Genomic DNA, 13234 nt, shown 5'->3' with positions numbered 1-13234 from the left:
CGAGATAAGTTAGGACAATCAAATGAGGGACACAAAGAGATTTGTTTTGTTTAATCACAGCTGTGTGTGTCCCAGCAATTCACTGAGTATTGTCTTCCCTACTTGTTTTGCAGTGGCCCAAAAAGTACAAACCCAGGGTTGGCCACTATTGTGTGAGTCATACAGCAAACCCAAACCAGGGCACTTGGCCTTGTCACATGCTGCATACAATATTTCTTTTTTTCAGTCATCTGAGGGTTATACATGAGGTCCTCAGACTAAGACTTGAGTTTGTTTGATAGGTAGGTATCTGGAGATTCAGAGAGAAGTCTTGCTTATGTAAAGAAGACTCCTTAGTTTTCTTCCTTGTTTTTCTATGAAGATGGTTTCTGCTATGGTATTTTAACTCCTGATTATGACCTCTGAATATAAATTCCTGTAATTTCTTCAGAGACATCTATGTTATTGTAAATCCATTTGGCTTTTCATAGTAAACTACTAATCCCACAAATAAGGCTGATGGAGGAATTTAAGCAACTGTATTCTGCTTGGTGGGAGTTACAGAGGCACATGTTTCCCTTTCAGTTGTTAGACAGAGTATCAGCCCCAGTTATTCTGTGTAGTAGCAGTAATTGTACTGACCTAAAAAAGGTTATTCCAGATTTACATTGTCATAAATAAGACCAGAATTTGCTTATTCTGGTACATGGCCAGTGTCAGCAGAGCACCTCAGTTCCTATTAAATGTTTACAAACAGAAATAACAATTGCATGTTCCCTCACTCATGCTGTCTTGCCCTCTGACAAGAAAAATAGCTTTGTTTTACAGTGGTTATTGTGCTCACCTTGCAAATGTGACTGTGATCTGAGAGAGTTGGGGATATGTGTGAGAGCAGTCATGAATACGTTTGGTTTGACGCTTCAGCAAAAGTTTCTAAAATATCAAATTTTGTTCTTCATTCAGTTTCCCAGTTCACTTTTGCCTTCAGTGGGAAAATGTAACGTCATCTAGACAGCCATCCTCTCAAAGTTCAGTCTCCTGTTTGCATATTTTTTCTCTGATAATGGACAGTTTCCTTGGTTCAACAGTATAGCTGGTGTGGATAATTCATGTCCACAGAGGAGGAATACTCTCTTGGGGAGCAATGTCCAATCCCACTTTGAATCTAGTGACAAAGACTTTTGGCTGGTCTCTGATAAGGTCTTCTGAAAATCAGTTGTATTAGGCTATGTTAACGTGACTCTACTGTTCGGTGGCCAAGCTAGGTATGGTCTGCATTTGGCTGCATGCTACAGAGGGTACAGAAAAAAACATGTTCAGGTGAGAGGCAGTGCAGGCAGGTCAGCAGGTGATCTGCACTGTGAAACCTTTGCTTTTAATGAGACAGAAATGTATCTGCTGCAGCATTCTTGTGTTTGTTCTTTCACTCCTGATATAGTTCATTTTGATATAGAAATAAGCATTGAGTGATTCACTAAGACCTTAAGACCCTAAGGTACTTCATATCTCATGTCTAGAAGTTAACTTGTCACCATGGACAACTGGATATCAAGTTTGAAAAGTATAAAAGGGTGCCAGTGATGAGGACTCACTCAAAAGTCCATGTTGGGTATTCTGAACCATGGACACCAGAGCATTTTTTGAAGTGTATTGCTCTTCTGGTGGTACTTTTTTAGTCTTTCTTAATCTTAGCTTTATCAGTTGCATTTAACCTTGTACTGTTTTTAACTAAGCATTGTTAAACTTGAAAGATGTTGCTGATCAGTATCATAGGAAAAAGTGGCTATCATAAAGACTCCTAGTGGTGTTTAGTAAGTATTCAAAGACTGTAGGAGAAAGGACGAGGCCTTGAAGAAAAACTTTCAAGTAAGGGTTTGATAATGGAGGAACTATCACAGATGTGGGACTCCCAGGTCATTTGATTAACCTCAGTAACTGATGAAAGAGGTTTGACTATCAAACATAGATCACATTCGTCCTACCTGCATGGTATCAAATATTCAACTATGCAGTATTTTCCCTTTCTTTTATCTTCTTGTTTTGTATACTGATCCATGCCCTCCTCTCACTCCTGCTAGAACCTTGAGTGTCGCCTCCCAGTTTCAGTTACATGGACTGAGTATCAATAAGTTAGAGGTCTCAATTGTATTAGATGATAGCAATTCAAGAGGTCCTTAACCTCTGTCTGAAACTGATTTCTCTTAAATTTTCTCTAGACTGCATTATTTTGACATTCCAAATATATTTTGTTCAACATAAAGTCATTGTTTATGCTTCGCGTGCAGCTTAAACTTCTGAATGTGTGTTTTGTATTTGAGCAACATCAAAGTGTAGAGTGGGCACCCCATTTGTGTCTTGAACTGAAGCCCATTCACCTAAAAATTATGGAGCCAGAAAAACTAGGAGGGCACTAATGCTCAGTGTGTGCAGTCACTTGGTCACTTGTTTCTGAATAAAAAGACAGTCACAAATTTTAAAAGTTTTATGTCAGGGCTAGTTTTCAGAACACTTAATAGAAAATTAAGAAACAAGGTTTTGGCCTGGATTTATCAGTTAAATTCAACTAGAATGCTGCAGACTACTAATGGCAAAGATGACACACATGGGGCTAGAATGGGGGAATGTTTAATTATTTGAATCGACTATAAAATAGTCAGAGTTTTAATCTTTTAAGTTTTTGGGTTGTTTTTTTTTACACCTTTAAAGGGTCCCATAGAATTTAATAGTGATAAATTCAATTGAGACCTATAAAGATCCAAAAGCTCTTTTAAAAAAATCTTTACGAAACTATAAAATAATAGGGCAGGTGATACTTTCTATGGACAGAAAATCAACTGATACAATTTCAGAGGAAAAAAAATCTTGAAATGCTGTGGTATTTTTCCTTAAACTGCTAGATGTTAATGACAAATGTCTTTTTGCCTGACTGGAGTTGCTGGGTACTTGATGCTCCCATGGATAGCATAGGGCATTACTGAACTTGAGGCCCTGAGTATGTAGCAACTTTTGATTTGACTCAGCTTGCATGTTAACAGGGGGTTTTTTCAGCTCAAAATCTTGTGTAATTATCTCTTTTAATTGTTTGCAATTTCTTTTTTTTTGTTTTGCCTGCTTTTGGAATTTACGACCATCCAGTGAGAAGGACACTAAAGAGTGGACTGACACCAGAAGAAGCCAAAGCACTGGGCCTCATCAGCACCTCTGAGATGCAGGTTTGACATCCCAGAGGTGGCGACAAGAAGAGCCGTTCATCTGAAGCACACAGGCTGACAACCCTCAGCGTGGCATTGACCTGCCAGCCTCCTCTGCTGCTCCCAACATCCCATCCTCTGTTAGTCTGATTTTAATAAGCAACAAAAAGCAAAACCCCACAGCCAGGGCAGAAGAAGGGTGTGCCACAGCTCAGCACAACATCTGGACAGTAACTGAGAAAGCATTTGAGTGCTTGTAGGTGAAAGCATATGGCTCCTTCTGTCATGGTGTGTTGATGTGGGTAGGAGGGGACTCTCTCTGAGTTACCTGTCATGTGAGCTGTGTTTATGCTGGCTTTCTTTGTGCCCTGTTTTAGTCATTGTAAATGTATGGCATTTTGTCAATGCAAGGAACAGTCCTTAAAGAGGCAAAATAACTCCGGTTACACCAACCCCAATTTCCTGAAGCAGATTCATTAAGCAAAGATGTGAAACCCTGTGGTTTGTTTGGGTTTTTTTATTATTTTGCCACCAAAGAATGTAAAAATGTATGTGTACCTTTGTATATGTACAGAATGAATGTGTGGACACGTGTGCGTGTATCTATACACATACTGTCGTGGTGTGAAATCACGCTCCTACTGAAGCTAGCTGGACCATGATTTTCACTCTGAGGCCTTACCATTCCACCTGGACAGGAGGAAAAGGAGTGTCTTTCTGTAGGAACTTGGTGTTATTCAATGGGATTCACCTTGTGAGGCAGGAGGTGGCCTGCAATGCAAGTGGAAAGTTTAGGATCCTGAACTCATGTGTATTAATACACACTCATACTGTACATAGCGGCATGCACATAGAGGAGAGGACGCAGAATACCTCCCTCTTGCTGAGCTTTAGCTGTACTATGCATTTGTACAGTTGCAAAGAGATCTATGCCAACAATTTTACATACTTGGTAAATGCATTCAGATGCTAAGATCAAGAAGTTTTGTTCACTTGCCTGTGCCCTTCATGCTGCTTTTCTCTGCTGCAAGATAATGTGGTGGTGATTTTATTTCAAATTAATGGATCTGAATATGAAATGGCCCTGCTAAAAGCCTGCTGTGTTTTTGCTGTTCTTGACTCTTTTTTTGTGATTATCCTTGATGCAAGTGGAGAGGGTACTACAGTGAACACTCCAATATGTTTGCCCTTATGTCAGTGTTTTATAACTGATTTTTATAACTGCCCTCAACGTGTGTGTTTGAAGAACCTTTAGTCAAACTCATCTGCCTTTACATGGAGGGTGTATACAGCAGTGAAGACGAATTGAGCACTAACCCTAGCCAGTGCTGAAGCATTTTGAAGAAAACTGCAAATAACAGTAATGTAAAAGGGAACTTTTTAAGCCAAAGTCTGTATATGACCAACTGATCCTCAAGGATGCACAAGATTATCTCTTTCCATTGCCTTAGCCTCTAAGATTAAGGGTGTGTCTGCACAGCAGTAACAGCTGAGGCTTCCTTCAAGCTAGTGAACTGTGGAACTAGTGGAAGTAGGGTAACTAGCTAACTGGGTTTGATTTTGGCTGCAAAACACACTTGAAAAGTAGGATTAATTAATAGTCTATGCTGGGCTCCTAATGCCATAGCTATGTTGCTTCTGCCACCCAAGCTAGGTCAGGTATGTCAACAAGTTATTCTGCTCTGCTCTCATTAAGGACAGGATAATCGCTGAAGATTGTTCAGGATAGTTGAACCAAACACGATAAACCTTTTAAATCTCGGTTATCTGTCACATCACACTGAGTACAGCATCCAAGTGATGAGAGAACCAGGTATTTGACAACACTGCAATGAGATCTATAGTGGAACACCCTATCTATGCTGTCCCTCTCTTGATCATAACGTTTCATTCTTGATTTGCCATTGCCTTGGATCTTCACATGTCAAAGTCTGTGGGTAAAAAGTCACTTATGAGCAAAGGATCTTAAGGATATCATTGAGTTTGATCTGTTTTTCCCCTCAGCTTGTTTAAAAGTCAAATGTTAAGTAGGCAGAAGGCAGTTGTTGTGTAATTAATAAAATGTGTTGTATATTTGAAAGCTATGAAAAGGAGGAAGCTGGTTAGGAAACAGAAAGAATTGGCATATAATCAATCTCACTGTACAATAAGAAAGACCTATGAGCATCTGGAATTTAAAGTGGATGTTTATGTGCTGCTCACCTTTATGGACTTTTAAAATCTCTCTTAAGGATGCTTAGAACAAAGAAATGAAGGTAATGGGGGTTTGTGGAGGTCTTGAAGGTCTGAAACAAGAGGAAGACACCCTGAATGTAATGGTTATGTTGAACTGTTGTACTGGTTAAGTGATAAAAGAAGCCAAAATGTAACAAAATGTGTCTATATTGGCAGAGGTCCTCTATTTGATTGAAGGGAGAAAATCAAACAAGTTTTTAAAAAATAAGAATTAAAATATCCTGAATGTGCAAAGTAGGTGGCTGTTGGTGTCCACCTGATAACAGGAAACAAAATAGTGTTTCATTTAGACATAGTATAGCATCTGTGTCTGAAACGTAAAATAGCTGATGAATTACTAATAGTTGGGCATCTGTATTTTCCAGGAATTGTGAAAAAAAATGTGCAAAACTTCATATACTCCTTATTGAGGAGAAAATTAAATATGGGAAGTGGGGTTAGAATAAAGTCAGGAAAAAAAGCTGGTTTCTTTCAGATTCTCTGGATGCAAGTGTCTTACACGTGAAGCGTATCCTTCCTTGTCCATTTTTCCATTATGTTTTGTATTTTTGCCTAAGTTCCTGCTCTCTTTCTGTAACACCAAAACCAATTTTTCTGAGGATAACTCGATCTTGTTATGCAGTCCTCAGTGTTTATTGCAACAAGATCATCAAACAGTAACAATGCAATAACTACAGAAAAATTTTCCATTTTGGCTTATGATAAAAATGGCCAGCGGCACAATGTGCTAATCTGCAAGGTGGCAGTATTTCCTCTGGAGTCTGCTAGTATGTCCTGACTGTGGGAATAACATTTGCTCCCCTTCATCTAACTAGTGGATTCCAGATGGAATGGAAGAATTGGTTATATTTGCCTGCCTCTGTCTGTCTGTCTAATCAGGTTGTAAACCTTCAGGATTTGAGCTGCTGCCTGCCCCTCCATCATCAAATGAGCCCACTGTAAGGATATAAGTTGTTTTAAAATGTGTGTGAGATACGGATTGTTTTTGTCACAAACAGAAAGGTCTTGGAAACATGCTGTAGTAACACATGTTCCCATTTCTCACTTAGAGATCCATGAAGGCACTTTTTAAATACTTGCAGCCATTATAACTACCTCTCTTTTCTTTCTCATAGTACCAGTCAGCTGCAAATGTAGTGCCCAGAGTTTTGTATCTCCACCGAGCTCTCAGAGTCGCTGCTGGTGTTGATTTCAGCACCCATCTGCTGCCAATAACTTGTCTGTCTACCACCATAATGCCTTCCTGATTTGGATGCTGAGGTAAACTTTAGCGTATGAAATGGCAGCCAAAGGGAAGCTATCCTAATTTCCTTTCATCTCCCTTGGTGTTTAAAAGCAGACTGCATACAAATACTTTGTATTCCCTCGCTCCCAACTGAGGGATAACTTTCAGTAGCAGTTATGTGGCTGCGGTGAAGAAGTACCCCCAGGGAATGCTGTGTGCCACAATCAAGAGTGAAAGATCCCTCAGAAAAATTAAATTCATCACTCCTCACCTTTCAGTAAGGCCAGGCACCAGACTCATGGATTCCAGATGTTTTATAGCCCCTTGGCTGCTACGTGTGACCCTTCTGTTTGATAGATCCCTGTCTGTAATCCAAAATCAACACAAAAATGATGTTTTAATGAGGGTCTTGCTCTGATAAATACTGGAAACAGTGTCAAATACATTTCTTTTTCTCTTTTGACCCCCTTCTATTGTAAATCTCTGTAGTGATTGACTCTGTCGGCAAAATAAGGCATCAGATTTGCAGATAGACAAGATTTTGGCTTTAGCTTATTAGAAAGTCATATGTGAATAGCCAGATAAGGGTTCATGCCCTGATTTAACAGAAATTTGGAATCAGAGTCTTGAAGTGACTGAACAGCAAGGGCCTTCTGCAAGGTGCTCCATTCCCCCTTGGGGTACTAGATAACGTGGCAGGACAGCACCTTAAATCCCTGGTGTGCTATGCTCTGAACGTACCCTGGCGAACACTAAAAGCCATTGAAAACTCACAAGTAAGGACTGCAACATCTATTGCAAACTTAAGGGGCACCGTGCCACTGTAAGTGCAGTCAGCGGTTCCTTTTGTCAGGCATCTGCTCTATACCCGCGTCTCCAATAGTGTAACGACAGGAAGTGTCTATCCAGAATTCTTTAGAAACCGTTTGGCCTATGGTAATAGTCTGGATTTGGGTGTGTGTACGCTGTGTGGTTAATTGTTTTTACAGTGCTTTGATTTCATTGAGATGGAATGGGGACAAGGTGGCAGCCCACCAGTTTCACATCCTTTATCCTACCACTACAACTCACAGGGAAGTGTACACGCTGCCTGCCTTTATCTAAAGGATGCATAGGGACATGGTGTCAGACAGAAGCAAGAGTATGTTCCTCTCTCCCTTTCACTTCTGTACGCTCACTGCACATGTACCACTCCTCTTGTTATCTCCGAGGCAGGTTGTGCGTGCGTGCAGAGGCAGAGAGCCTGGCCCTGTGCCGTGCTGGGATGATGGCTCTGCATTTCCAGCATTGGGATGCAAGAAACACTTGCCTAAGCTGTAAGGACTATGACTGTTGATGTTTCTCCACAGGGAAAACTGCCAGGTACTTACAGGCTCTGAAAGAAAATAAGCTGGAGCATATTTGTAAGAGGCAATGTTTGGTTACAGGCAACTGTTGAAAATTATTTGCAAACACTTGAAGAACATGTAAGGCCTACCTTCTTTTTTTTCGACTGGGGCAGCAACTGGCCCAGTTGGCATTTCAGATGCAATACCAAGAGGTTTTGGGCAAGCAGTTTTATAGTTACATAGCAAGTAATTCAAGGAGTTTCAGAGATGTTGTATAGTTTTATGTTTACGAAAAAAAAAAAAAATATTTCTAATTAGTCCATTTCACATTGAGTGGCAGATAGAGATATATTTTGTTTAATCACTATCTAATATGGAGGCTTCTGTGAAAGAAAAGGTTTAATTGTAGCATTGGGTGCATTTCTCCTTTTTAAAGACTGTCTTTGCGCGTATAGTGTCCTTTATTGTGAGCTGGGAATTGTAAAAAAATGTAAAGTAGAAAAGGACGTGTTTCTTAGACAAAGGAGAAATACTGTAAAATTGTGTAAATGTCACTACTCATGTTTTTTCATGTTCTGTGTAGCATAGTGTAAAATAGGCTTTCCAGCAGTGTTATTCTGTGAATTGTAATTTAAAAAACAAGCCATGCATGGTCAGAGATATTATCTACAGGTCCTTTTGGTTGAGTTTTTGTTTTTGTTTGTTGTTTTCTCATTTTAGGTGAATTTGTTTTATGTTAAATTTAATTGTCCATGAAACTGCATTTTTGTTTCTCAGTTTTATTTCATAAAGAACTTGAATTACTCTTTAAGATTCTATTACACACGAAGCTCACTTACCGTTTGTATTGATCCTTCAGAAGCTTTGTCACATTTAGTGTAAACCAGGGGGATTTTTTTTTTAGCACACCCCTCATCTGCCTCTTCTCCTCCCACTCTCCCCACTACTGTCTGGAAACATACAATCACACTTTTTTTTTTTTTTTTTTTTTTCCGTGCCATGCAGGGTCAATATGGAAAACTGACCGCAGACCTGTGTCCAAAATTTCTTGATATAAGTAGTTAAAAAGCTCACCTCTACAGCATTATGTAAACACATCTTGCAATAAAGCTTTATAAAGCACTGACTGGGTGGTTCTGGTTTTGTTGTTGAGGCCAGTCATGGGAGCTTTGGTGGGAAATGGGTGGGAAAAGGGGGGTCATGAGGGGGTCTTCTAAGTGCCTGCAAAGCCACAATGTGGACAACAAAACAGATGCCATTAAACCATCTGGGTGGTCTGATCATAAAAAGCTGATCTTTTACCCCTAGTTTCACAGTTTGAGCTTAATTCCTAATCTTGAGTGAAGAAAACTTGTCTCTGGTTCTCAAGATTTCAGTAATGCAGTGCTACAAATCCTCACTAAACTTACAGGGTTACTGCTTGCTGCCATTGGCTTGGAGTTGGCTCCTGCCTTAAAAATAGTTTGTGCACAGAGCACATCACGTCAAGGTATGAGATTTATTGAAGCAAATATAAAGAAAATTAAAGACTACCTGTGGGGGGCAGAGAATTTCAGATTGCCTCTGCATCAAGATTTGAAACACTCGCCGTATCAGCCAGGGCTTCATAACTGTAAAGGTGGCCAGTAAACGAGACATTGCTTTAATTTGGCTGAAATACATTTCATGCATTACCATGGTATGGAATTTTCTGGTGGTCACCTGTGAGTGCGCCTGGACAGGCAGTGGTCTTGCAGTTTTCTCTGTTTTCTGGTGTCTAATTCTTTCTTTTGCAAATTCCCAGAATTTGAGAGAGACTGAGTTGACAAATGGGACATCCCTGGCCCTACGGAGGGTAAGCCATAGCACAGGGACTTTTACATCTGCTCTGCCCGCAGGTTCAGTGACTATGGTGAGGAGGGATGCCAAAGTGACATGTAGAAACTCAAAATGCTCAGATTCCCACTGCTAGTCCTACAACAAGCTACTCGCATGTAATTGCTCTTTAAAGTTGCACATGTAATAACGTTAAAATACATTATTCAAAGACAGCTCCACATGTTTATAGCGGCATCTTGGAAGATAAAGTAGATTAACTGAGATCCTGAGAGAGAATTTTCACCTGTGGTTTCTGAGACTATAGGAGCTGATATAAAATTCTAGGTATGCAAGCCTTCATAGGGAAAAACACCACCTTCTTCCTTTTTAATTAATTTTTAAAGTTACTTCAAATAAAAACGGTGCCTTTTGGGGTATGGCTGCATCTCTGAAAGAGCTGCTTAGCATTCCAGATGCACTGGTGTAAAGTCTAGAGGATGAAAGGCTACTAGCCAGAAATGTGGTAATGCTTTTTAAAATAAATATATAAAACAAGTTTATTGGCCAGACACTTTTCTTTTCTATCACAGCATATCCATTAGCAATTCTAAATTCCAGATGTGCAATGACAATGTGTACATATATTTTTCAGACCTGGTGCCCAGTCAGAACTCAGATGTTGTCACAGAGAAGACTCTGGCCTGTAGTCAGGGAACGAGTAAGTACGCAGATTATCCATCACACAGCTGCATGCCCTGGTTTATAGACCCTTCAGAACAGTTTGAGAACACACAACTAAAGAAAAAAAATACATTTTTTTCCTATTATAACTTTTCCAAGTTTTCTGATGGGAATGCAGTTTGGAAAAGGGAGAGAGCTGTTCTTGAAGCTTTACCTCTTGCGAGTTTCTTTGCAGGAAATGAAGAATGACGGCTGTACTCCATTAGTCAACTGTCTGATGAGACAGACCTCTACTGGGAAATCCCAAAAGGATCACAGTCTACATGAAGTGTCATGCCAATGAGGACCTCTCTTCCCGGCTTTTCCTGAATTATTTTTGAGCAGGACTCATCCATCTGTGGAGGTATTCTCAATAATATTGCTTTTCAGTTCCCAGGAGTCTGAGGAGGCAGTTCTCCTCCCCCCATCCCTCTCCCACCGCTCCACCAAGCTTGCTCTCTTGCTTCAGCCAAGTCAAAAGCCTTTCATTTATTATTTATCTGGATCTATCTGGAAAACACCATGGAGCACATCAACGTACAGAAAACGTGTACCAGCACTGTGGAGGATGAGACCCTTTTGGTGTCCTAGATGGGCCTCCCAGGATCACCGGGCACATTCTGTGCTATTATTTCTGTAATGATTCTGTAATGATGCTTTAAACGTATGTTAAAAATCTTACAAATAAGTTTATAGCCCTCTCTTGGTAAGTCTTCAGATCTCTCTGCCTGGACAACAAACAAAATGACTAGTCTTAACTTTTATATATTTTCCTTTGTTTGATCCATACTTAAGGTAATACAAGAAGAGCAGCAGTCAACAAGCAACAAAGAAAAAGAAAATACCAGTGAAATCCAGCGGTGCTTGAAACTGGACAAACTTGAAGGCAAAGGTGAGGTCAAAGCCATGTTATAGCCTCCAGTAAACATTGTACTGGATCTGTCTCAAGGCAACATTAGCCAAGCCTGTCTTGGAAGAGCCCCACGTTTGCTTAACAGCAGAGGTTTGAAATCTTCTCCCTGTTACAGGGAGCACAAAGCCCTTACAGATCCAGGCAGGGCACAGGTGAGGGGCCAACAGGTGGTAAAGTCTCTAGAGTGTATCCATCACAGCAACAGCATATGCTGTGACTGCATGTTGGATAAAAATGTTTGTACTAAAAACCTTGGAGTAACCTTTGAAAACACATTTTTTTTTCCAGGTATCCAAAAGCTACAGCAGGGTGAAAAATCTCCTTTTTAATAAAGCAATGAAATATTCAGACTCTTAAACGAGAGCTCAAAAAAAATGAATCCTCCTTCCATCCTTGTCCAAACTTCCTATAAATATGCACTGGGAGGCTTAAATAATCTTGGCAAGATATAGCAAAGGAAAATTATTGTTAAAAAGAGGCTCTGGATATCGTTTCAACAAACTTTTTCCCCACATAAACTTATGGAAAATTATTGACCTCATAGCAAAATCAAGAAAGAAAGAAACCTCTTCTTTCAAAATGCCAAGATACCTATTTGAACACGAACTAGACTGCCTTCACATAGGTTTGTTTGGAATGCCTCCCAAGTATGCTGCATTAATTATAGGGAACAATAGCTGTGCATGTTCATAAATAAAAATCTGAATAATCACAGTGTCAACAGTGATATCTATATCAAGCTAGCTGTAAGTATAATGATAAAGAAAGTATACTGAATAGCAGGCAGTAGTGACCAAAGCCAAATGAAAATTTGATGCTATTGGCTCTGTGAGCCATGGAAAGAGCCTGACGGACTTCAACAAGATTGAGTCAAACCCCCAAAGATAATTATTTGAATCTTAAACTTGATGGAAATAGAATTGTTTCTCTGACAAAAAGGCTCTAAATCATTTTAACCTCACCAGTTTCACTGGGGAATTCTTTTTCAGAAATGGATAGCACACTGTAGCCTGAAAACCAAGAGTGAATCCTTGTTTCCAGAGAAATTATCTCAAATGTGTTCAGTTTACAAGCATGTGGGATGAAACACAGCTAGAATCCAGAATTATATAGTCTGGAAATTCTACATCTTTTTAGAAGCCAAAACACTGCAAAGTTTGAAAACAAAACAACCTGTAGCAGACAATTGCAATATTTTTATATGTTTACTATGGAACATGACAACCGTTAAATTTTCCTCATGCATAAAGAAAATTTTAGTAGAAACTCAGTCAGTGTTACAAAATTCGTTACCACTTCTTTACAGAAACAGGTAGATGGATTATTAGAAACGGGTCACATTTAAGGCTAGTTCTTCAGAACTACTGGTAGAAGTTGTTTCTTGCCATGCAATTTTGCTTAATGTACTAGTTCATTCTCCAAACCTGCATCCTCCCTGCAATGTTAACTTACACCATTTTTAGGGGTTTTTTCTTTCCTATGGTGGGAATGAGTTGGTTGGCACACACAGTGGAATGTTAATTGCTTATTATTTGATAATATCCTATAAATCTTTCTAAAGGTAATCGGGGTATTCATGAAGTTGTGATTACTTGATATTAGTTAATCTGAGAGTGGGCTTTACATTAAGGTATGTAAAAGATAAATATTTGTATTTTCAAATACCTCTCAGCAACACTATATAAATTGTGGGAAGTGCATCTGTGTGCATATTTATGCTTATGGCACAAGTGGGTTTTTGAATATGCAAGTAGACTTTGTAATCTGATCACTCATTTTGACTTCTGAACATATTTTTGGAAGGTAGAAAGGCAATGAGATGGTTATATGAGTGGTTTAACTTGTG

General features: G+C 39.5%; 1 protein-coding gene across 8 annotated transcripts in view; it reads left to right on the top strand.

Moving 5' to 3' along the window:
* The window catches only part of FHOD3 (formin homology 2 domain containing 3), a 405358-nt gene extending 396278 nt beyond the window's left edge, over window positions 1–9080 (top strand). For all 8 annotated transcript variants that reach the window (XM_074899444.1, XM_074899443.1, XM_074899442.1 and 5 more), the window contains one exon: window positions 3115–9080. In XM_074899444.1, coding sequence (XP_074755545.1) covers window positions 3115–3197 — 83 coding nt within the window. In that variant the 3' untranslated portion in view covers window positions 3198–9080. The remainder of the gene's footprint in view (window positions 1–3114) is intronic.
* The last annotated feature ends 4154 nt before the right edge of the window (window positions 9081–13234 follow it).

Source organism: Athene noctua, chromosome 2, assembly GCF_965140245.1.
Source record: "Athene noctua chromosome 2, bAthNoc1.hap1.1, whole genome shotgun sequence".
In the NCBI taxonomy this organism is placed as follows: Eukaryota; Metazoa; Chordata; class Aves; order Strigiformes; family Strigidae; genus Athene; species Athene noctua.
The sequence above is the reverse complement of the archived record's forward strand: the minus strand, read 5'-3'. Positions and strand labels throughout refer to the sequence as shown.